We start from the raw sequence: 26,179 nt of genomic DNA, 5'->3' as shown, positions 1-26,179 counted from the left end.
CACTAGCAGGAAACGCTCAGAGTTTGTAATGAAAATATGTGCATGTTTCCTCTTGAATATTAGTGCAAAATCTCCAGTACAAAGGGTAGGGACTGGGACAATTTAGCACTCAGTGACATCCCATGGCCAACCTCCAGCTCATCAGCAATAGCGGAGCAGCCCTGTTTGCAACCTAGATCGTGCAGTCGTTTACAGTTGGTTTCCTGAAGAAGCTACAGCGAAACGGATCCATTGGGACCAGACTGAGCAGAGTTTAAACATTGTGGCTGCTACATGGATACTGCAGGATTAAGATAAGTTTCCGTTTTTTTCTGTGGGACATTGCCAGAAGGGGCTGTAGAGTGTGTATTTGTAATGAAGCACTAAAGTGATTCTGATATCGGTTTTGAAACTGAAAGCGGAGTATAATTGATTTGCATTTAAAAAAAATTATGTAAAAAAAAAAACCTCGAAAAATATTCAAAAATCTCTATTGGGAGGTTTTTGGGATCTGTGATTACTTTTTCACCGTGGGCTGCCAAGAAATGTTTGTTTCAGTTGCCACAGTAGGATGAGATCCCTTTCCTCCCTCAAAAAAGAGTGGTGTTGATGTTGAATCTTCACGTGTTTTGTGTGAGCAACTTCCAGCTCTGCCAGGTCTTTAATCCAGCAACCTGCACTGAGGTGGGTAGCACCAGTGACCAGCAGACTCCCTTAACAGGGCAGTGATGGATGTGGTGTTAATGGTTTATAACCAAGGCTTAATCTAAGACATCATGATGAGACAGCTGTCCACCTGAGCCTCTAAATACCAATGACCTACCATAAGGAGCCCAAAGTTGCTGGGAAACGGGAAAGCTAGGACTGGGTTCATATAGCATGGAGGTAGAACACCAATGCAGCTCAGAACAGTCTACTGTTTTCACATCAAAAGAGAACATAGTAAAACAAACAAACAAACAAACAAACAAAACAAAAAAAACTGCCCAGGGTAGGCTTGTTTTTTTTTTTTTTTTTTTAAGGATACAGTTTCCACAAACGAAGAGGATGATGAAATAAAAACAAACTAGCACTCCGGGGAAGGAGGGCCCTCCATAGGCCTGAATCCCATTGTACATGACGGAGTTCCAATCTTCTCCTGTTAGGATCTGGGAATAGGAAAGAGCAGGAGATCAAGCCTGAGTCTCATTGAGAGAATATGGCTCTAGGTGGGTATCTGATTGATTTATCAGTGGTTCCTAAGCCCAGTCTTTGGGATTTGGAACCAGGTTTGGTTTTCTGGATTCCATAGAAACATGACAGCAGATAAGGGTCGTATGGCCCATCCAGTCTGCCTGTCCCCAGTAACCACTAACTCCTCTTTTTCCTAACAGATCCCACATTTCTGTCCCACACCTTCTTAAACTCTAACACAGTCTTCGTCTCAACGACCTCCACCGAGAGGCCTCTCCATGCATCGACCACCCTCTCCATAAAACAGTATTTCCTCAGATTCATCCTAAGCCTATTTCCTTGTAACTTCATCGTATGCCCAGGTTTCCTTCAATTGAAAAAGACTCACCTCCTATACATTAATGCTACTGAGGTATTTAAACGTCTCCATCATATCCCGTCTCTCCCACCTCTCTTCCAGTGTATACATGTTGAGGTTCATGAGCCTGTCCCTATATGTTTTATGACTGAGACCGCTGACCAATTTTGTATCCGTACTCTGGACTGACTTCATTCTGTTTATATAAGTACATAAGTATTGCCATACTGGGACAGACCAAAGGTCCATCAAGCCCAGCATCCTGTTTCCAACAGTGGCCAATCCAGGTCACAAATACCCGGCAAGATCCCAAAAACGTACAAAAACATTCTATACTGCTTATCCCAGAAAGAGTGGATTTTCCCGAAGTCCATTTCATAATGGTCTATGGACTTTTCCTTTAGGAAGCCGTCCAAACCTTTTTAAAATTAAGCTAAGCTAACCGCCTTCACCACATTCTCTGGCAACGAATTCCAGAGTTTAATTACACGTTGAGTGAAGAAAAGTTTTCTCCGATTCGTTTTGTACTTTTTGAAAGAATGAAAAATCGATTCATTTTTACCCGTTCTACACCACTCAGGATTTTGTAGACCTCAATCATATCCCTCCCCCAGCCGTCTGTTTTCCAAGCTGAAGAGCCCTAACCTCTTTAGCCTTTCCTCATATGGGAGGAGTTCCATCCCCTTTATCATTTTGATTGCGCTACTTTGAACCTTTTCTAATTCCACTATATCTTTTTTAAATTTATTTTTAAAAAATGATTTTCCTACGACTGCTTCAATAAGATTGAGGAACAGGATAGCCCCAACCTACCTACACTAAAAGACCCAGGAACCAATTTTTTTGGACTGCTACCTAAACTGGAACTGTCGCTTCCTAAACTGCTCTTCCTTTTCCCACCTGCTTTACCTGGAAGACACTGATGAGTGCTTGAGGGAAGTTGTCAAAGGTGCTTCTTCGTACTTCCATGTCCTCAAAGTTGAATTTCCCACCAAACATCTGCATGCCCAAGAGGGAGAAGATGATGATGAAGAGGAAGAGGAGAAGAAGGAGCGAGGCGATGGAACGCACTGAGTTCAAAAGGGAAGCCACCAGGTTATTCAGCGAGGTCCAGTACCTGAGGGGAAGGATGCAACATCTTTAGGGTGGCTGTTAATGCCTCCTTTTGATAGAAGCTGTAGAGAATGTGACCATGTCTTAAAGGTCAACCTTTCGCCACTTCTCCTCATCCACAGCAGTCAAATGAGTGGCAGCAATGGCAGGCCAGGAGCCTAGTTCACAGTGAGCTGCTCACAGTTTCTGTAGCTACCCCCTTTTCCTATATGTCCTGATTACAAAGGACGTGCACAAAATGGGGGGGGGGGGGGGAGAGCAGCTGATGGCATAGGAAGCCCCTGCCCTGTGGCATGCCTCTGATCTACCAAAGAAGCTGAGAAAACTCTGAAGAAGAGAGGGGAGCTAAACTTCAATGTGGCACCGGAAAGGAATCTGAGGAGGAAGGAGGGAATGGAGAAGAATCTCATGGAAAGGAGAGTAGAGACAGGAAGGACCCTGGGGAAGGGGAGAGGAAGAGAAAGAGAGAGAAAAATTTAAGGGCAAAGTGAGACTGAAAGGATCCTGGCAGAGGAGGAGATAGAGAGAAACCTGCAAGGGATCAAGAGAGAGGAATTTAAGTTGGAGAGGGAAGATGAAGGAGAAGAGAGATGGAGAAGAACCTTAGGAAAAGAAAGGGGAAATAGAAAGGAACCTCAGGGAGGGAGAAGATGAAGCAGCGAGAAGATTTATATAAAGAGGTTGAGAGGTACCTGGTGGGGAGGGCAGAGAAGGAGACAGAGAAGAATCTGGACATAAGAACAGCAATACTGGTCCATCTAGCCCAGAATCCTGTTTTCAACAGTGGCCAATCCAGGTCACAAGTACCTGGCAGAAGCCCAAATAGCAGCAACAGGAGACAGACGACCTGCTGCCACTGGGCTTTCCTAGCACCTTTGCCCATTTTGGGACAGAGGCAGTGCTGAGTCAGTGGTCCACACTACAGGGTGCCTTTAGGCCTTGCCAAGGACTGTTGTGGTCACACTTTTTACATATACCAAAGAGTTAAAGCTTCAGTACAGTTTATTATGGTGTGGTCGGCATCTGTGGAGTGATGTATTGTTGAATTGCATATGTCGTACAGGGTGGTGCAGACTGTATTAACAGGAGTACAGTACAGTTATTTCAGAGCGACACACTTTACTCTATGGTGTGACATACATGACAGCAATGCCCAAAGCATGGCACATAACTGCGCACCTGGTTATCTTAAAGATCCTGAGGAGCCGAATGCAGCGCAGCACAGAGAGGCCCAGGGGGGTCATGATCCCAGTCAGCACCAGGACGATCTCCAGCAAGCCACTGCAGACTACAAAGCAGTCAAAGCGATTGAAGAGAGACATGAAGTAGGCCTGAAAGCCAAGGGCATACATCTTCAGTGCCATCTCCGCCGTGAACAGCGCCAGCAGCACCTGGTTGGCAGTATCTGTCCAGACAATGAAGAAAAAGAGTTGGACTGTGGTGCCCAGTTGTCAGACTGCCGGCACTATACGACTGAGGCACATGCTTAGAGCTTGTAACAGCAGGGCTCTAATTTCACGTCCACCATTACTGCATAACCTGGGTGGTGCAAGTTTATTAGGTTCCAAGGCAAAACCTCATTCTTGCCAACCCTGCCCCCCCCCCCCCCCCCCACTACTACTCCCAGCCTTAGTGTTGCTGCTGCCACATCTCTCTGGGACCTGCAGCAACAGCAACAGCAACAGCAGTACAAGAGGAAAAAAACATTATGCAGAGCCTCTAAACCCCTGTGTGCTGAACTCCAAAGGCCTAGCTGTTTCACACCCACACAAACAGGAAGTCTGCATCAGAAGGAGTGGGACTGGCTGGACTCAGAGCACAGTGCACAGGGGTTCAGAGCAGGGACGTAGCCAGACCTCACAGTGGGAGGGGGCCAGCGCCCGAGGTTGGGGGCACATTTTGAGTGCTGCCCCGTGCCCCCCCCCCCCCCACCGCCTCGCCTCACCTTGCTCCCTCACAAACAAATACCTTTGCTGGTGGGGGTCCTCAACCCCACCAGCCGAAGCCTTTTTCAGCATGCACAGGAGGAGCAGGGGGCAGGCAGCAAACGCGGCTGCACTGGAGATTGCTGAGCGTCAGCATGCACAAGAGGAGCAAGAAGAAAGAAGAGCAGGGGCAGGCAGCGAACGCGGCTGCGACGGAGACCGCGCTGAAGAAGGCTTCGGTTGGCGTGGGTTGGGGACCCCCGGCAGCCAAACCAGGGGCCTGGATGAAATTTGCGAGGGCCCAGGCCCCCGTGGCCCCCCGTAGCTACGCCCCTGGTTCAGAGGCTCGCTCTGCCACACTTCTTTCCTGTTTTATTGCTATTGCCACCACCACTGCAAGACCTGGGGAGATGTGGCAGCAGCACAGTGGTGGGAATAGCAGAGATGGGAGACTGGAGGTTGCCCAAGGCTTTTTCAGGGAACACTTTCTGCTACCCTCCACCATTTGGTGCCCTAGACAACTACGTAGTTTGCCCAATGGTAGCGCTGGCCCTGAGCCAGCCACTTATCCTTCCTCTGTGCAAACTTTTACTGTAAGCTCTTCTGAATAGGAACCTTATGGCCTCTGTAATTACTCTTGTATAGCACTTCCAGCTCTCCTTTACTGATTAAAAACGCTTTCAATTTTTCACATTTACCCTCCTGAAAGGTTCATAATTCCAATAAATTGCCGAAAGAGAACAAGATAACTTTGTTCACCTCCCTCTAACTCTAAGGACCTGTTTATTAAAACGTGTTTTTTGCGCCTACAGTGCTTTAACAGCAAATATTCATGCAGGACAAGTGCAAAGGCTGCGCAGTAACTGTTGAGGGTGTCCCCAGCGTATCCTCTGTGGTCACCATATTGTACAGTTCCTCACTGCACATTAAGACTATGTTACGTGCACCTGCGCAGACCAGGGGCGTAGCCAGACTTCGGCGGGAGGGGGGTCCAGAGCCTGAGGTGAGGGGGCACATTTTACCACCCCCCCCCCCCCGGTGCCACTGACCCCCCCCCCCCCCCCAACGACCCTCTAGACCCCCCCTCCCATCGCCAACCCGCCGTCGCCTACCTTTGCTGGCGGGGGACCCCAACCCCCGCCAGCCGAGCCGAGGTCCTCTTCTTCCTAATCCCGTGCAAGGCTTCGTTCTAGTTTGATGTCCTGCACGTTGTACGTGCAGGACATCAGACTCACAGGCTTCATTGCGCCAGAAGAAGAGGACCTCGGCTGGAGGGGGTTGGGGTCTCCCGCCAGCAAAGGTAGGCGACGGTGGGTTGGCGGCGGGAGGGGGGGGGGTCGAGAGGGTCGCCGGCAGAGAAGGTCCAGGGGCAAATCTACGGGGGCCCAGGCCCCCGTGGCCCCATACTGGCTGCGCCACTGGCGCAGACTGCACACGTAACATAGTAACATAGTAGATGACGGCAGAAAAAGACCTGCATGGTCCATCCAGTCTGCCCAACAAGATAAACTCATATGTGCTACTTTTTGTGTATACCCTACCTTGATTTGTACCTGTCCTCTTCAGGGCACAGGCCGTATAAGTCTGCCCAGCACTATCCCCGCCTCCCAACCACCAGCCACGCCTCCTACCACCGGCTCCATGTGACAGTGCATGTGGAATCCATGCTCAATCTCTGCCCATACTGTGCCCAGTCCCCACCCCACCACGTGCTATGCAGTTAGCAACAGGTTTTTAGCATACTGGCTGTTTTAGCCCACGGAAGCCACCAGTGTGCATGAACTCCTGGGTAAACTGCTTAGTGCATGTAAGTAAATATGCCCCTACATCTCCCCTCCCCTTATTTCCAGTGATGCATGTATAAATAATACTAATTAATTTATTCATTGCTAATCATGTTTGCCCAGCATTCTCAATTGATCCTTTATGGCACTACCGAGCTTTCCCACTCTAGCTCGGGTAATTACCCAGCATTCCCAGCTGAGTCTGTTCAGTTACCCAGCATTCTTTGCCAACGATGAGGTGGCTCATACCTTGTGCAGAGGTCACCCAGTCTGGCTGATTGTGGTGCTCTGTCGCTATGGTGACCGTGTTCAGGAAGATCACCAGGATCACAAGCCAATAGAAGAAATTAGACTTCACCAGGGTACGGCACTTCCGGCGAAACAGGCGGTTCCACCGCCTCCAGTGTCGGCTGTGTCAAGAAACAAAAGGGAACATGAAACTGTGGGGGGAGGAGACAGGCAAGTAGATGGTCAGGAATTTTGTATCCCATCACCAAAGACGTGGCCAACATGCCAGTGGAGGAGGAAAGACTGGTGATCACATTCCCTCTAATTCTTTCTATAAATTGGTGCTAAATTCTATGCAACATATGCTTGGCACCAGTTCTGGAATGACTTAAAAGTGCACTCGAGCTTTTATAGAATACTAGCACAAAGCCACCTTGGCATGCCAAAATTTAGGTGCAGCCAATTATGTCATCACAATGGCAAGCGTAAGTGGATGCACCTAAGTGAACCATGCAACATGGTGCCACAGATAGTATTCTAATAGTTGTGCATGGCACTAGGCAAAATGCCCATGACATACCCATGCTCCGCCCATGTTAATGCCCCCTTGCAGTTACAAACTACCCCCCTAATTCTATCAAAATAGCCAAAAATTGCATGCACAATGGAATAATGACCCTATTAGTGCCATGAATTGACTTTTTAACTAGCAATTATTGGCACTAATTAGATTAAATTGGCATATACATGCGTACATTTAGGTGCAGGATCCATGCCTAAATTTTACGCACGGCCCAAAAAAGGGTGTGTAAAAATGGGAGGGTTATGGATGTATTGGGGGAGTGGTTTTCAATTATGCATGTAATTATAGAATATTGGGGCTGCACGTGTAAATTTAGGTGCAGGCATTTGCACCACGTTTCCGTTGGTGCAAATGGTGGTGCCTAAATTTACACGCAACTCCTGCACATAAGTGCTATTCTATAAACTGTGCTTAACTTTTCGTGTGGCTTGTAGAATAGTGCTTTTTTCGTCGCCAGGTTTGTAGGCACCATCAGGAGTGGACTGACAGTGCTCTGGGCTCCCGAGCAGTAAGTGTCATTGTGTCCCCCCAGGGCACTGCCTATGTGCCTCCATCCATACACTGTCCCCCCCCCCCCCTGCACACTAATGCGCTCTCGCTCCTACCTTGAAGGACCCTGGTGGTCTAGTGGCCTCTTTGGGGGCAGGAAAGATCCCCACCCTTTTCTGCCCACTGCTGCTGCTCTGCCTGACAGTGCCATGTTTTCAAAATGGCTGCCTGGTTGCCCGCATGGTCAGTCTGCCCCTGGGCACCATATATAGAATGTAGCCATATGTGATTTAGGTGCACTGCACTGCTGATCCAAGATACATGCACAATGTAATTGGATAGTAAGCCATTAATGAGCAATAACTGGAGGCTAATTACCAATTACTGACCTTAATTGGCACCAATTCGGATTTATGCACATCTGGCTATGTGCTATTCTATAATGCTGGACTACTAAATCCCATAACGTTTAGCCAAAAAGTTGCGTGGCCATAGGGGGCATGGGTGGATCAGGGTGTTCTAAAAGTTGAGTGCAGTGTTACGGAATATGGGGAATCCATGCTCAACTTGCACACCAAGATTTACAAGTCCGGTGCCCAGACAAGGGTGCAGGAATGCGCTCTAAGTGCTACTCTATTTAAGGGTGTATGTGCTTTATAAAACGGCGCTTAACGCCAAGCCGATTTTTAGTGGCACCGAATTATGAGCATCATTTATAGCAGTGGTTCCAAAACCTGGTCCTGAAGGCGTCCCAGCCAGTCAGGTTTTCACAATATCCACAATGAATATTCATGAGAGAGATTTGCATGTACTGCCTCCACTGCGTGGAAATCTCTCTCATGAATATTCATTGTGGATATCCCCAAACTCTGACTGGCTGGGGTGCCTCCAGGACCAGGTTTGGGAACCACTGATTTATAGAATTCCCCTCCCCCCCTAATTTGTCCAGAATAACACCTTGCACTTCTGCACATAACTGCCAATTAATGACGCCAACGACATGCGTAGGTTCCAGTATTCCATTTGTAGCCTTATTGGCTGCTGAATTTAAGGACCCCAAACAGAACTGCCTTTTTAGTTCCTAAATGAAAGCGACACTAGCACTTTAGATCAACCGTTCCCAACCCAGTCCTCGGGGCACACCTAGTCCTATCGGGTTTTCAGAATATCCACAATGAATATTCAGGAGTTAGAGTTGCATGCAATTGAGGCAGTGCATGCAAATCTATCTCATGCATATTTATTGTGGATATCCTGAAAACCCGATAGGACTAGGTGTGCCCCGAGGACTGGATTGGGAATGACTGCTTTACATTATATAAGTACATAAGTAATGCCACACTGGGAAAAGACCAAGGGTCCATCGAGCCCAGCATCCTGTCCACGACAGCGGCCAATCCAAGCCAAGGGTACGTGGCGAGCTTCCCAAACATACAAACATTCTATACATGTTATTCCTGGAATTGTGGATTTTTCCCCAAGTCCATTTAGTAGCGGTTTATGGACTTGTCCTTTAGGAAACCGTCTAACCAGTGGTGTAGCTAGGTGGGGTGCCAGGGGAGCGGCTGCTCCCCCAAACAAAGTTCTGACGGCGCTGGCACCTATATTTTTCTCATCGTGTTTCATTGAAAATGTGCGCTGGCGCCAGAGAGTCCGCTTTTGCGCCACTTTTGCTAACCCCCGCGCCGTCAACCTGGATCCGCTTCTGCGTCTAACCCCTTTTTAAACTCTGCCAAGCTAACCGCCTTCACCACGTTCTCCGGCAATGAGTTCCAGAGTTTAATTATGCGTTGGGTGCAACTAACTCACTTAGACCCAGATTCTATATATAGTGACTAAAGTTGCACGTGCAAATTTGGCAAAGCGGCCGAGTTGCATATGCAACATACTTAATTAACAAGCCAAATCAGCACCGATAATTGGCCAATCACAAGCAATTATCAGCACTGAAATTACACACTACTGGTGGTGCACGTAAATTCTAATGCATGGCTCATAAAAGGGGGCATGGCCATGGGAGAGGCATGGGTGGGTTGTGGGTAATCCGAAAAAATTACGCGCAGTGTTATGGAATACGCCCGATCCATGTTGATGTTAGGTGTGGGCACTTACACCAGGCTTTCTTTGGTGTAAATGGTCACGCCTACATTTTAGTTGCAGGGACAGGCGCTACACATGTAGCTCACCATCCTCCCTGCTACTAAGAGAACCTTACCCAATTTACCTGCTCATATACATCCACTGTAAATTCCCTTCACTACCACAACTCACCATGAAATAGTAACATACGTGGTAACATAGTAGATGACGGCAGAAAAAGACCTGCACGGTCCATCCAGTCTGCCCAACAAGATAAACTCATATGTGCTACTTTTTGTGTATACCTTACCTTGATTTGTACCTGTCCTCTTCAGGGCACAGACCGTATAAGTCTGCCCAGCACTATCCCCGCCTCCCAACCACCAGCCCTGCCTCCCACCACCGGCTCTGGCACATCCACCTTTCTTCCCTGGGGCATTAATACTCCAAACTCCACACATGTAATTATCCAGAATGCTCTACTTCTTTCTTTAAACTAGCAATTTGAAAAGTAATTTGTGATAGTAATAAATTCCCCCTGCACAGGGCAGGAGCTGCCAGTTTATGCCCCACGAGCTGAATGTCTTACATTTCAACCTCTGTCCTTTACTTCCTCCAGACAGGACTCATCTACTGAGGTTGTGACTTAAATGCTTTAAAAATGATTTAGAAATGAAAAGGACTGAAAAGTCTTTAGGAAATTCACAGGTTGACACTGGCGCCCCTCACCCTCCACACTCCCAAAAAGGAGTGTCCTGGTACTCACAGGAAGGCAATCAACTTGTTTAAGCCTTCAATTTCATACAGGCTCTCCGTCTCCGAGCCCCCTTCATCCAGGGGCAGCATCCCTACAAGGCAGGAAGTAAATAAAATACAATGCACCATTAGTTGTGTTCACGTTTATCCAAGTGCAGAAGGGGGAAGGGACTGAGGGGACCCCAAAATAACTTTTCAGTCCTACTACAGCAGTCCCCAGATATTTGCAGCTATCCAGATACACACGCTGGCATGATAGCTATCCAGGCTTTATAAACGTTAGTATTACCATATTCCCCCATCCCTGCATTATAATGGTATCATGGATCACAGATTAATAACAGATTAATTATCATACATACACTTGATTTTGCCGTCATTATTATTTTTCACTCATACCAACAGAAGATGCAATGATATTTCTTAAATGTTATCAATAAAATGTCAATCATTCCAATGATATCCAGATGTAATCCAATTGAAATTCCTAACAACTTCTGGCTCCCATAGGAATCTGGTACACCTGTAGCCTGAATGTGACCAGCAGGAGTCACTGTTGTGCGCTGGCTGGGTCTCTTTCCTGGGGAGTTGTGTGGTTGACCTCTTTTGCAGAGGTCCCCAGTCCCCACTGAGCCACAGTCAGGGTTGGTTGCAAGTGTCAGAATGGGTCTGCAGCACGGCTATAAGGGGTCCTTTTACTAAGCTGCGGTATAAAGTGGTCTATTTTGTGTGTTTTTTTTTTAACTTAATGGCCATGCGTTAATGTTAGAAGAGTAGAGGATGACACACGACTCACAGGCTGGGAGCTGCAGAAAAAAAACTCTTTTATTATCACACCAATAATAATTGTTAGTGCTATAATAAAAGAGTTTTTTCTGCAACTCCCAGCCTGTGAGTTGTCTGTCATCCTCTTCTGGTGTTTTCCTTGGATTGCTGTAGAGGAACTTCCTGTTTTTGCTTCTTTGGATACATGTGTTAATGTTGCCATTAGTATGTGGCCATTAAAACAACCTGACCATATTTTGTCCCTCCAAAAGGGGGACACATGCCCCGCCCCCACCACACACCTCGCCCCTTTTTCATACCCCGCCTGCCCCTTTCACACCCTCACCCCACCCCCTGTCACACCCCCGCTCCGCCCCCTGTCACATTTTCCCCTCCCCCGTCACATACCCTGTCCCCCCGTCCCCTTACCTTACTACTGCCCTGGTGGTCTAGTGACCTCTTTGGGGCAGGAAAGAGCCCCCTCTTTCCTGCTTGGAGCGCTGCCCTGCATGCATCCTTCCTGTTGCTGATCCTCGGCGCCGATTCAAAATGGCCACCAAGAGTTCAAGTCTCGCAAGGTCATTTCAACTCTCGGCGGCCATTTTGAATCAGCGCTGAGGATCAGTAACAGGAAGGATGCATGCAGAGCAGCGCTCCGGGCAGGAAAGAGACGACTCTTTCCTGCCCCAAAGGTGGAAGAGGTCAGTAGACCACCAGGGCACTAGTAAGTAAGGGGAGGGGAGGCTAGCAGTCTGCCCGTTTGTCCAGATTTCTGGACAAATGGGCAGATTGGCAAAACCCACCCGGATGCCCGGACATGTCCGGGTAAATCTGGACATATGGTAACCCTAACCACATGTGCACTTATCACCACCCATTCTGTAGGCAGTAAGGGCTCATGCAGTATCTGTGCGCTAACCAGTTAGAACATAAGAATAGCCATACTGGGTCAGACCAATGGTCCATCTAGCCCAATCCAGGTTACAAGTACCTGACAGAATCCCAAAGAGTAGCAAGATTCCAGAATCCTAAAGATGAACAAGATTCCATTTAGAATCCCAAAGTGTAGCAACATTCCATGCTACTGACCCAGGGTTTCCCCATGTCTATCTCAATAACAGACTGTGGACTTTTCCTCCAGGAACTTGTCTAAACTAACCGATTAGTACAGGGACTCCTACTCTCCACCCTAGACACACCCCCACCCCAAAAAAAGTTTAGCGTGTGTATAGTATGCACAGATTTTGCAGTTACTGCAGGACGCTTGAGCGCATCCTGAGGTGTGCCACTTTAAGCTTCATTAGGCGTGCATTAGCGCCTAACACAGCTTAGTAAAACAGTTCCTAAGTGTGATCTGTCATGTAGGAATTACTGCAACAAATTGATGGCCAAAAGATGCATGGATCACAAAAAGAGAATTACAGAGGAGAGGGAATCCAAAAGCAAAGATGCAAAATCCAATGTCCACAAAAGCAAAAGAAGCCTTCGAAATTGAGAGCATCTCGGCTGCACTTTATTGATTGGATCAGACGTGGTCCGCATTTTGGCAATAAATTCCTGCATCAGGGGTCTATAAATACTACTACTACTACTACTTAACATTTCTAGAGCGCTACTGGGGTTACGCAGCGCTGTACAGTTTAACAAAGAAGGACAATCCCTGCTCGAAGGAGCTTACAATCTAAAGGACGAAATGTCAAGTTGGGGCAGTCTAGATTTCATGAATAGAGGTGTAGTGGTTAGGTGCCGAAGGCGACATTGAAGAGGTGGGCTTTGAGCAAGGTACATGGTCTCAGAGACAGATAATCCAATGATGGAAAACAAACTTGTCTTGAAAAAGACAGGTCCGCTTCTAACTTTATGAAGAGACGCCAAAAAAAAAAGCGTGGGAACAAAATGTGAACCTGGTAAAGTGTTCCGCACTGTGAAAGTAGCTAGGCGCTGGCGTGGTATGCGTTAAATCAGTTTGCCTGCATGTGACCTCTTGGTCCAATATGAGTTTGCTAGTCTTGTCAATTTGTTATGTATTTTGTTTTCTTTTCTTATTTGTGTAGATACTGCACAGTAAACACGGCTTCTGATGCGTTGTCTGTGTCACTTCCTGCACTGGCATTATTAATGATGATCTTTTTACTAGATGAGATCATCTCCTGAATTAATCATTCTCAGCTTCTGCATTTCAAGACCGTGACTTTTATTACCATGGGAGGGGAGGAAGGAGAGAAATAAATTATTTTTTTACTCATCTGAACTTAATAAATGTCTCATGATATTTGTGGCTAGAGGCCAGGAACTCCTAGGAACTGATGGTTTCTAGTTATTAATTCCTTGTTGGTTATATGCAGGTCAGAAATTTGCGACCCTCTCTGCCAGCTCTAGTGATATAAATCGCTGTACATAATGAGCTCCTTGGTTCCTCAGGGTATGACTGCCTACCTCACACCTTTTCAGATTATTAGTTAAAGATCATTTTGTTTTTACTGCAGAGAGGAAGAAGAACACAAAGATCAGCATGTATTCTGCAGCAGACACCTTCAGCAATACCAAATAACGGGTTTGTAACATGTCAATTATGCATCGTCTTCCTTTTCCTTTGATTTGTTCTATGTCCCTGGGTCAGTCACACCTTGGTTACTCTACCTGCCCCTTGTTCCAGGTCAGGGTCCATAATCTCAGCATGGGTAATCCAGTCCATGTACCCCTTCAGGTCTTCATCCAGCTGTTGCTTCTCCCGCAGCTTCTGAAAGGTTCCTCGTGATTTGGCCTTTTCTCTCTCTTTCGTGAACTCCCTGGACCAAACAAAAGAGCAGGGCTTGGATCAGTAACTTGCAGACAGTAAGATGTGATCCTTATTCTAGGAATATTGTCAATGTACTCCCCGAAGCGGGCCTTACACATGCTGAAACATGTTGGGTGTAGGTTTTCAGTTCTGAACATTTGGATTCTTTGGTTCATACCGTTATACAAAGGTTGCTTTTTAAACAAGAGTTGATTTTATTTATGACCACTGATTGCTGTTGTGCTGCTTTTGTTTTCTGAACTTGATTCCTATCGCAGCCAATGCTGGCATTTGCCAAAGCTGACATATTTTAAATTCAGAATAAAATATTTTTCTACCTTTGTTGTCTGAGCATTCTATTTTTCCATTTTCTTTGGTCCCCATGTCTCTTTTCTGCTTTTCCCTGTTTTTTGTTTTTTTTTTACTAATTCTCTTGCCAGGGTCTCCTGTCCATTTGACATTTCTTTTCTCTCCATGTGCACCGTCCATCCTGTCCAGCATCTCCCATCTATGTTTCTGTCTCTATCCTCCCCCCATGTTCAATAACTACCCTTTCAGCATCCCTATCCCTCCCCCAGTGTCCAGTATCAACCTACTGTATCCTATCCCTCCCCCTGTGTCCAGCTTTGCCCCTCTATGATCCTGTCCCTATGTATTCTCCATACCCAGCATCTCTTCTTTGTGTCCAGCTTTTCTGTTGCTGGTTTTAAGGGTCTGCCAGCAGCCAGCCTGGTCTTTGAAAAACCAATGAGGCTGGATGAAAAATGGCCAGTTGGCAATCTTATTTGTGGACAATTTTGTGTGCATCTTATGTAGAAAGGAGTTTTACACAGGAGCTAACTGTGCACAAAGCTTCTGGCAGACCTTAGCACACAGCGGGGAGGAGAATCCTCACGCAAAACGAAAACAATAAAAACAAAAGAGTGAGGACAAATATGGAGGAAATCCAAGAACCTTTATTGGTAATCAAATAACGACCCGACACGGCCGTTGTATGGTCATTTCTGTGTATTGCCGTCGAGGCGCTTTATAGCCGATTTCTCAACTTCTTCATTTTAAGGAAGTCCGACAACCATCTTTTCTTTTGGTTTTTAACCGAGTGACAACCATAGAAGATTTGTTTTACCCCTGATGCAGGCTTTGATGCCGAAACACAGCCGTGTCGGGTCGTTAGTTGATTACCAATAAAGGTTCTTGGATTTCCTCCATATTTGTTTTTATTGTAGACCTTAGCACACAGCACATTTAAATCCATGCTCATGAATCTATTAACTGTTCTGTACAAATGCAAAGAATTGTGCAGAAGACCAGAAGGTGTGAGTGCATTGTCACAGTTTTAATGCAAGGTCTGAGGAAGCATAAAAGCTCAGCTTGTGCTTCTGCAGTAGCGTTAATGAGGATTTCATGTCCGTTTCTCCCCTTTACATAAGGACCCACAACTTTTATCTGCCTTCCATGATGGGCATAGTAAAAACAAAAACAAAAATACCCAACAGATAGAGCGGAAAAGAGGTGCTGAATACAGGGCCACAGAGAGGGGTGGGGAAGGGGCAAGATTGCTGGCCGTGTCCCACCTCCTGTGAAGTAACTTCCTGTTTCTGCATTGGCAGGAAGCGGCAGGAAGAAGGACCTATAGCCAGCAGAGCACTCTCTCTCCTTCGCTGCTGTGGGAGGGGGGTGGTGGTAGGAGGGGCGTAGCCAGACAACAGATTTTGGGTGGGCCGAGGCAAGAAGTGGGTGAGCACTAAGTGCTCTCCCCTCCCCCCCCAACCACCACCCAAAAAATATCTCAGCTGGTGGGAAAATGCTTCTTTCCACCTTGGCAGTCTGCAGCAGGATTCGCTGAAAACTGAGCATGCGCAGGTGCCAGTATCGTGGAGAGTAGCGTTTTCGTTACCATCAGGGGGAAGTTTTCACCTGGCAGTGCTGGGGATCCCCACCAGCTACCGCTAAGCGTGTACTACTGTCGGGTGGACCTGAGTCCTAAGAGGGTGGGCTCTGGCCCACCTGTGGCTACGCCACTGGGTGGTGGCAATGGGGGGCTGCAGCAGGGGGAGCAGTGGCAGTGGTGGAGGGAAGCGGCTGTGGTGGGGCGGGGTGGCAGCAGCTGGGGGACAGCAGCAGGGCCCTGAAGATTGTTTACCCTGTGCCCAGCTTTGTCTCTTGGCGGCCCTGGCTGAAGAAAGAACAAAGTGAGGGACTGTTGACAAAAGAGTATTAGAGTTTGTCAGACTGCCTGGGCATATATTCCCACGTACATTGCAGTGACGTAGCCAAATCCCACTGCTGCTCCTTGTGATCTTGGGCAAGTCACTTAACCCTCCATTGCCTCAGGTACAAACCAAGATTGTGAGCCCTCCTGGGACAGAGAAATATCCAGTGTACCTGAATGTAACTCACCTTGAGCTACTACTGAAAAAGGTGTGAGCAAAATGGAAATAAAATGAAAAAAATAATTATTGACTGTACACTGTCTTTTTGCAGTTTGGATAATGTAAAATCATGAATTCTCTTGAATGTAACATTGAGTTTCTGGGAGGGCAAATTGACTAATTCCTTCATGTAGCTCAGGGCATTACCGTGTAAAATAAGAAAAGTTAAAGAACAGAGTTTAAATATGCAGCCAATGCAGCTTCGTAAGCAATGTGGTCACCCTCTTATATCTAGATACTCTAAAAGTTAATCGAGCTGTGGTATTTTAAGCCATCTGAAGTGTCCTTATTACTGCATCTTTGCACCTCACCTAGACTATATTTCAGTTGTGAAGGTCGGATATCACCTGTGACTAAACTATCAGGCAAAATGTACACATTTTTTACATTCAGCCTATTTGCATGTTATTTCCTTACATCATTGAGGAACATTTTGCATTAGCATAGGGCTGTAACACAAGGTGACTACATCTGCCCCACACTAAGCAAAGACTCTGTGGTGCCCTCTTGTGTCCAAGAGAGTAAAACGCATGTCACTTCAGAACCTCTTATATAGATGGAGGAAAGAAAGGGAGGAAGGAACATTGTTTTTGTATGTGTTAATAACTTACCCACTCAAGACACCCAGTACAAGGTTCAGAACAAAAAAGGAGCCCAGTAAGATAAGGCTGACGAAGTAGATCCAGGGCCACTCATTCCCAATGGCGTCATTCACCTGAGGCGACAGTGAAAGCAAGTGAGGACCTGGGGACGGCTAAGAGTGCTAGCATCTGATCAGCATCTGTCACTGGCATAGAGATGGATCCATCCCATGTTTTATTGTAAACCATTTTCTGGCTTTTTGAAAAAATGATATATAAAAATAAATTCATTTATAAAATGTATTACATAAACATAATCAATCCATCAATCTCACCCCCAAAAGGTGCAGCCTGGTGGTTTAGAACAGGAGCCAGTCAAGTTTACAAGATACCCACTATGAATATAAAAGAGATAAACCTGCATGCATATTCATTGTGTGTATCCTGAAAACCTGACTGGCTAGGTGTGTCGTGAGGACTGGATTGACAACCCCAGGTTTCGAGCAATGGGCTAAGAACCAGGGTGACAATTCTATATCTCCCACTGGCTTCTAGGGCAAGTCAAACTGAGGAGCATAACCAAATGGGGCGCCCAAGTTTTCCTGAGGGCATCCTCGCAGGATGTCCCCGCGAAGGGGCGGGGAAACCCGTATTATCGAAACAAGTTTGGCATCCATCTTTCGTTTCGATAATACGGTCGGGGACACCCAAATCGAGAAATTTAGGTCGACCTTAGAGATGGTCGTCCTTAGAGATGGTGGTCCCCGGTTTTCAGCGATAATGGAAACCGAGGATGCCCATCTCAGAAACGACCAAATGCAAGCCCTTTGGTCATGGGAGGAGCCAGAATTCGTAGTGCACTGGTCCCCCTGACATGCTAGGACACCAACCGGGCACTGCAGTGAACTTCACAAATTGCTCCCAGGCGCATAGCTCCCTTACCTTGGGTGCTGAGCCCCCAAAACCCACTCCCCACAACTGTACAACACTACCATAGCCCTAAGGGGTGAAGGGGGCACCTACATGTGGGTACAGTGGGTTTCTGGAGGGTTTTGGAGAGCTCACATTTTCCACCACAGGTGTAACAGGTAGGGGGGGATGGGCCTGGGTCCACCTGCCTGAAGTGCACTGCACCCAATAAAACTGCTCCAGGGACCTGTTGCTGTCAGGAAGCTGCGTATGACATTTGAGGCTGGCATAGAAGCTGGCACAAAATATTTTTAAAGTTTTTTTTTAGGGTGGGAGGGGGTTAGTGACCACTGGGGCAGTAAGGGGAGGTGATCCCCGATTCCCTCCGGTGGTCATCTGGTCAGTTTGTGCACCTTTTTGAAGCTTGGTGGCAAGAAACAATGGACCAAGTAAAGTCGTCCAAGTGTTCATCAGGGACGCCCTTCTTTTTTCCATTATCGGCTGAGGATGCCCATGTGTTAAGCACGCCCCAGTCCCGCCTTCGCTACGCTTCTGACACGCCCCCAGGAACTTTGGTCGTCCCCGCGACAGAAAGCAGTTGAGGACACCCAAAATCGGCTTTCAATTATGCCGATTTGGGTGACCCTGGGAGAAGGACGCCCATCTCCCGATTTGTGTCAAAAGATGGGCGCCCTTCTCTTTCAAAAATAAGCCTGTTTATCTCCTTTTGCCTGAGGTATCTACTTAGAGTGTAAGCTCTGTAGGGAAGGCACTTATTTTACTTGAATACTAACAATGCTGTAAGCCAACTTCAACATTATTTGGAAACATCCAATGGAATCCAAAATGGGCTTTAGCTACAGGAAGTGACATCACTCTTCACCTTCTACTAAGAGTTATGCAGTAAGTGAGCGTGATTTTTCTATAACTATATCTCAGATTTATTAAACATAAATCATATACAGAGAGACAATACATACAAATCCATACATATAAAATAATCAATCCATATATAGGAATGAAGCAGAACTCTTAAAGACAGTCTCTCCTGATATATTTTTCACTGTCAGAAGAGATATTTTCCAAGTTCCCTCCCTCTTAAGTCTCCTCCCAAGGTTCCCATATCCTGGAGATTTGGGGGAGGGCACTCATATCTGCAATATCCTTTGTTTATTAAGAGGTCAAAGAGTTATAGGTTTCTTGAGAAGTCTTAGAGGGGTGTTTTACTAAGCCCCAGTAGTGTTTTTAGCTCGTGGTAGAAATCAGCTGGCAGTAAATGGCGTCTCAGCATTTACCGCCAGCTAATTTCTACCGTGAGCTAAAAATGGTACCGTGGCTTAGTAAAAGACCCCCCTAGCTAGCAGGAGCACATTCCTGGTATGTCTGTGTCATGAAAGAGTCCGTGTGGGGTGGCAGCCGATAGCTTACCCAGTACATGACTTCAGTCCAACCTTCCATAGTGATACACTGGTACACCGTCAACATGGCAAAACCAAAGTTATCAAAGTGAGTTATCCCATTATTGGGACCTGGCCAGCCACCTCGGCACTCGGTTCCGTTCATTGGACAATGGCGCCCGTGCCCAGTAACAGTACAGGGTGCGGGCTTCTCAAACTCCACAGTTGCCACAACGTCTGAAAAAGAATACAAGGGAAAAAGCTTTAGCAGTTAGATGGGAAGACACTCCACTGTTCCTATTCAATCACAGGTCTCCTGGAGCAGAGTTCACTCACCTGTCCCTATGTAATAACAGCTTTCAGTATACACTCACCTGTGTCTATGTAATAACAAGTCTCAATATACAATCTTCACTCACCTGCCCTGTGTAATAACAGCTTTCAGTATACAATGTACACTCACCCATGCCTATGTAATAACAGGTCTCAGTATGCAATGTACACTCACCTGTCCCTATATAATAACAGGTCGCAGTATACAAGCTTCACTCACCTGCCCTGTGCAATAACAGCTTTCAGTATACAATGTACACTCACCCATGCCTATGTAATAACAGGTCTCAGTATGCAATGTACACTCACCTGTCCCTATATAATAACAGGTCGCAGTATACAAGCTTCACTCACCTGCCCTGTGCAATAACAGCTTTCAGTATACAATGTACACTCACCCATGCCTATGTAATAACAGGTCTCAGTATGCAATGTACACTCACCTGTCCCTATATAATAACAGGTCGCAGTATACAAGCTTCACTTACCTGCCCTGTGCAATAACAGCTTTCAGTATACAATGTACACTCACCCATGCCTATGTAATAACAGGTCTCAGTATGCAATGTACACTCACCTGTCCCTATATAATAACAGGTCGCAGTATACAAGCTTCACTCACCTGCCCTGTGCAATAACAGCTTTCAGTATACAATGTACACTCACCCATGCCTATGTAATAACAGGTCTCAGTATACAATGTAGACTCACCTGTGCCTATGTAATAACAGGTCTCAGTACACAGGCTTCCCTCACTTGCCCTTTGTAATAACAGTTTCAGTATTCAAGCTTCACTCACCAGTTCATATGTAATAACAGCTTTCATTATACAAGATACACTCACCCGTGCTGTACAATAACAGGTTTCAGTATACAAGGTACACTCACCTGTCTCTATGTAATAACAGCTTTCAGTATGCATGGTATACTCACCTTTCCTGTGCAATAAAAGGTCTCAGTATACCAGCTTCACTTACCTTTCCCTATGTAATAGCAGGTCTCATGGTACAGAGTTCATTCACCTGTCCCTGTGTTCAGGATGGACAGCCAGAACATTTGTGTTTGGTGTAGTTTCAAGGAATATTCATTTTGTTTTTTTTTTTTTTTTCTGGGCATTTGTTTATTATGGGAGCTATGTCTTGGAGAGTGCACACTCCTTCACATTATTCACATTTATGGCCATAGCTAGAAGGTTGTTAGGCTGTATAGAGAGAGGTGTGACCAGCAGAAGAAAGGGGGTGTTGATGCCCCTGTATAAGTCGTTGGTGAGGCCCCACCTGGAGTATTGTGTTCAGTTTTGGAGGCCATATCTTGCTAAGGATGTAAAAAGAATTGAAGTGGTGCAAAGAAAAGCTACGAGAATGGTAAGGGATTTGCGTTACAAGACATATGAGGAGAGACGTGCTGACCTGAACATGTATACCCTGGAGGAAAGGAGAAACAGGGGTGATATGATACAGACGTTCAAATATTTGAAAGGTATTAATCCGCAAACGAACCTTTTCCGGAGATGGGAAAGCGGTAGAACTAGAGGACATGAAATGAGATTGAAGGGGGGACAGACTCAAGAAAAATGTCAGGAAGCATTTTTTCACGGAGAGAGTAGTGGATGCTTGGAATGCCCTCCCGCGGGAGGTGGTGGAAATGAAAACGGTAACGGAATTCAAACATGCGTGGGATAAGCATAAAGGAATCCTGTGCAGAAGGAATGGATCCTCAGGAGCTTAGTCGAGATCGGGAGGCAGCACTGGTGGTTGGGAGGCGGGGATAGTGCTGGGCAGACTTATACGGTCTGTGCCAGAGCCGGTGGTGGGAGGCAGGGATAGTGCTGGGCAGACTTATACGGTCTGTGCCAGAGCCGGTGGTGGGAGGCGGGGCTGGTGGTTGGGAGGCGGGAATAGTGCTGGGCAGACTTATACGGTCTGTGCCCTAAAAAGCACAGGTACAAATCAAAGTAGGGTATACACAAAAAGTAGCACATATGAGTTGTCTTGTTGGGCAGACTGGATGGGCCATGCAGGTCTTTTTCTGCTGTCATCTACTATGTTACTATGATAAAGGAAAATGAGCAGATGTTTGTTTTCTTCATTTACTGTCAATAGTATACACACTTCCTGGATTCAATAAAGTTGGGCTTCCAAATTTGTGACAAGTGTGTAAATTTGGGCACACAAGTTATGTGCCTAGCTTGTTACATTAGGTACCAATTGGCATTAAGTACCAATATTAGCCCTTAAGTGGCTTTAATTGTTGTTAATTGGCATTAATGTGTAATTACATGTATAACTGATCTTAGTTGCTATTCTATAAAGTAGCACTATGCTGCAATGGACAGCTACAAAGGGGGCGTGCCCATGGGTGGATCATGGGCGGGTCTTGCAGTTGCACACCCAAGTTACAGAATACTGTCAACTATGCGTGCAAGTGCCAACTTTAGGTACCAGCATCCACACCAGCCTTTGACATGGTGTTCCCTAAAGTTAGACCTGTGTACGCCAACTCATACCCCATTCTATAACAGCAATTTCACGTGCAATTACTGTTACACAATTAGTGCTTGGTGCCCATATTTGTGGCATCTAATTTTGGCACCCTTTGCAGAATCTACCCCACTATTTGCAAAGACACTCTGTGTGAAAATGTGCAGTCCTCTGGGCTAACAGTGCGCTCTCTTTACAAACATTGCACATTCTTTGTAAAAAGCGTGTACTCTTGTGAAAGAGGGCACACTCTTGAAGACATAGTTCCCATAATGGAAAAATGCTCAGAATACTCCATACACAATGAACATGTCATACACAACAAAGAAAACAACATGAAAACAATTTTCTGGCTGCATAACCCTAATAATAGCAGGCCTCATGGAGAACGGAGTCCTTGTGTACTAATACACGTAAGGACGAGATCTAAAATATGTCCCATTCATGCTGGTTTCTGAACCAGATGCCCCTTAAAGAGGCTATTTATTCAATCTAGGAATTTTACCTTGCTAACAGGATATTAGTACATAAGTAATGCCATACAGGGAAAAGACCAAGGGTCCATCGAGCCCAGCATCCTGTCCACGACAGCGGCCAATCCAGGCCAAGGGCACCTGGCGAGCTTCCCACACGTACAAACATTCTATACATGTTATTCCCAAAATTGTGGATTTTTCTAAGTCCATTTAGTAGCGGTTTATGGATTTGTCCTTTAGGAAACCGGCTAACCCCTCTTTAAACTCTGCCAAGCTAACCGCCTTCACCACGTTCTCCGGCAACGAATTCCAGAGTTTAATTATGCGTTGGGCGAAGAAAGATTTTCTCCGATTTGTTTTAAATTGACTACACTGTAGTTTGATCGCATGCCCCCTAGTCCTAGTATTTTTGGAAAGCGTGAACAGGATAATTGAAATTACTCATTATTACAGTGTTTGCAAATTTGTTAGCTTCCCTAATTTCTGACAACATTTCATCATCTGTCTGTTCATTCAGGTCAGGCAGTTGACAGTACAGCTGCATCAATATTCTGTTTCCCTTCACACATGGAAATTATATTCATAAGGATTCCACACTGCAATCTGTTCCCGACTATACTCAGTTCCCTCTTGAACATATAGCGCCACTCCCCCTCCAGGTTAGTGCATCCTGTCATTGCAATGTAATTTGCAGCCTAGTATCATAGTGTTACATTGGTTATCATCCATCCACCAGGTCTCTGAGATGCCTGTTATATCTACCTCTTCTTTTAGTGCTAATGCTATATACTCTAATTTTCCCATCTTAAGTACATCAGTATTGCCATACTGGGAAAGACCAAAGGTCCATCAAGCCCGGCATCCTGTTTCCAACAGTTGCCAATCCAGGTCACAAATACCTGGCAAGATCCCCAAAAAGTACCAAAACATTCTATACTGCTTATCCCAGAAATAGTGGATTTTCCCCAAGTCCATTTAATAATAGTCTATGGACTTTTCCTTTAGGAAGCCGTCCAAACCTTTTTTAAACTCCGCTAAGCTAACCGCCTTTACCACATTCTCTGGCAATGAATTCCAGAGTTTAATTACACGTTGAGTGAAGAAAAGTTTTCTCTGATTCGTTTTAAAATAGTGGAAACTATTATAAAATTCTGCACTGGCTCCCCATTAGAGAACGAGTAGCCTTTAAAATATGCTCACTAATTCACAGGATAATCTTCGGTGAAGTCCCAGAATATATGCTTGAATTAATTGACTTACCACCCAGGAACAGATTCAGTACCTCAAGATCATATCTGAACTTACACTACCCAGATTGTAGTGGCCTTAAGTACAAATCAATTTACACCACCAACTTTACGTATATAGTCACTCAATTATGGACTGCTCTACCCAAACAAGTAAAATCTACCCAGAACTACCTACATTTCCCAAAATTATTGAAATCAGTATTAAGAAGGCTTATTCCCCAGGTTTAACCTAACTTGTATTAACTATTAATATAAATTCAGATCCAAAGACAATAATTACCTATTATCACTTGCCTTTTGATGTTTAATTGTTATTTTATATCTTATTCTCAATTTGTATAATTGTTTTGCTTGTACTGTAGCTTTCACTACAGACTTTGTAGTAGTGGGAAAATGCGATCAGTGGGAAAATGTGGGATATAAATGTAATAATAAATAAATTTACTACTTTGTAGCTTCATCGCATGCCCCCTAGTCCTAGTATTTTTGGAAAGCGTAAACAGACGCTTCACGTCTACCCGTTCCACTCCACTCATTATTTTATAGACCTCTATCATATCTCCCCTCAGCCGTCTTTTCTCCAAGCTGAAGAGCCCTAGCCGCTTTAGCCTTTCCTCCTAGGAAAGTCATCCCATCCCCTTTATCATTTTCGTCGCCCTTCTCCGCACCTTTTCTAATTCCACTATATCTTGTTTGAGATGCAGCGACCAGAATTGAACACAATATTCGAGGTGCGGTCGCACCATGGAGCGTTACAAAGGCATTATAACGTCCTCATTTTTGTTTTCCATTCCTTTCCTAATGACACCCAACATTTTTCAGGCTTCTAGCATTTGAAGATACTCACCTGTCCCTATGTAATAACAGGTTTTATGCATTTTGCCTTTGAAGAGTTCCAGCCCTACGATAGCATAGATTATGATCATGAAGAGAACAAGCAGTGCGATGTGCAGCAGCGGCACCATGGCCTTTATGATGGAATTCAACACCACCTGCAGGCCTGTGGGGAAGAGGGAGAGATTTCACTGCCAGTTCACACCTTTCTAAGTTTATTCAAACCCCCTCTCCCACCGCCCAATCCTATTTCAAAATTTCCCTTCAGAGACTGTCACACAGATTTTAACCAAAGTTTTGCATAGAACTTGACTAGGGATATGTCTTATGACCTAGGTATTCACTCGCAGTCCTCAAGGGCCACCAAAAGGTTGCGCTTTCAGGATATCCCAGATGAATATGCATTACAGAGATTTGCATACAATGGAGGCGATATGCTTCCCAATCTCTTTTATGCCTATTCATTAAGGATATCATGAAAACTCTGACTCTTGGGCAGACCCCAAGGACTGGCAGTAGAGACCAAGATCTTATGATGTTAGCATTGAAATTAATCAAATATTCTGTTTCTAGAGGTGTTTCAGTTCTCTCTGAATAAAAGGCATATAGGGATAGGGTTACCATATTTGGTCCCCTCAAAAAGAGGACACATGCCCTGCCCCACCATGCCCCACCCTGCCCCCTTTCACACCTCGCCCCAGCCCCTTTCACACCCTCACACCGCCCCCTGTCACATATTCCCCTCCCCCCTGTCACACACCCCATCAACCCTCCTCCACTTCCCTCCCCGTCACCCACCTTCCTTTCCCTTCCCTTACCTTACTCTACTGCCCTGGTGGTCTAGTGACCTCTTCAGGGCTGGAAAGAGCCCCCTCTTTGCTGCCCGGAGAACTGCCCTGCATCCTGTTGCTGATCTCGGCACCGATTCAAAATGGCCACTGAGAGTTGAAGTCTCGCGAGGTCGCTTCAACTCTTGGCGGCCATTTTGAATCAGCGCCGAGATCAGCAACAGAATGCAGGGCAGTGCTCCGGGCAGGAAAGAGGGGGCTCTTTCCTGCCCCGAAGGTGGAAGAGGTCACTAGACCACCAGGGCTGTAGAGTAGTAAGTAAGGGGAGGGCCGGGAGGCTAGCATAGAACAGCCCACCCGCCCACCAGCCTGCCCGTTTGTCCAGAAATCCAGGCAAATGGACAGTTTGGCAAAACCCGCCCAGTTGTCCGGACATGTCCTCAAAAAGAGGACATGTCCGGGTAAATCCGGACATATGGTAACCCTATATAGGGACCCTTTTACTAAGGTGCACCGAAAAGTGGCTTGAGCTGGTGTAGGCACGTGTTTTGGACGAAAGCAGATCAATTTTTCACCATGCCTGGAAAAAAAAAAGTCCCTTTTTTTGTGGCTGAAAATAGATGTGCGGCAAAATCAAAACCAGCGTGTGTCCATTTTTGGCCTGAGACCTTACCATCACCCATTGACT

General features: G+C 46.0%; 1 protein-coding gene across 1 annotated transcript in view; it reads right to left on the bottom strand.

Moving 5' to 3' along the window:
• The window catches only part of CACNA1S (calcium voltage-gated channel subunit alpha1 S), a 125,889-nt gene that overhangs the window by 71,076 nt on the left and 28,634 nt on the right, over positions 1 to 26,179 (bottom strand). Inside the window, exons 5-13 of the mRNA XM_030220411.1 lie at positions 24,717 to 24,869; positions 19,362 to 19,567; positions 17,055 to 17,158; positions 13,873 to 14,021; positions 10,478 to 10,559; positions 6,582 to 6,742; positions 3,803 to 4,028; positions 2,420 to 2,627; positions 1,007 to 1,127 (exon numbers count right to left, since the gene is read on the bottom strand). Of these exons, the coding sequence (XP_030076271.1) occupies positions 1,007 to 1,127; positions 2,420 to 2,627; positions 3,803 to 4,028; positions 6,582 to 6,742; positions 10,478 to 10,559; positions 13,873 to 14,021; positions 17,055 to 17,158; positions 19,362 to 19,567; positions 24,717 to 24,869 (1,410 nt within the window). The remainder of the gene's footprint in view (positions 1 to 1,006; positions 1,128 to 2,419; positions 2,628 to 3,802; positions 4,029 to 6,581; positions 6,743 to 10,477; positions 10,560 to 13,872; positions 14,022 to 17,054; positions 17,159 to 19,361; positions 19,568 to 24,716; positions 24,870 to 26,179) is intronic.

Source organism: Microcaecilia unicolor, chromosome 12 (assembly GCF_901765095.1).
Source record: "Microcaecilia unicolor chromosome 12, aMicUni1.1, whole genome shotgun sequence".
Taxonomy (NCBI): domain Eukaryota; kingdom Metazoa; phylum Chordata; class Amphibia; order Gymnophiona; family Siphonopidae; genus Microcaecilia; species Microcaecilia unicolor.
Note: the sequence above shows the minus strand (reverse complement) of the source record. Positions and strands in the feature narration are given on the sequence as shown.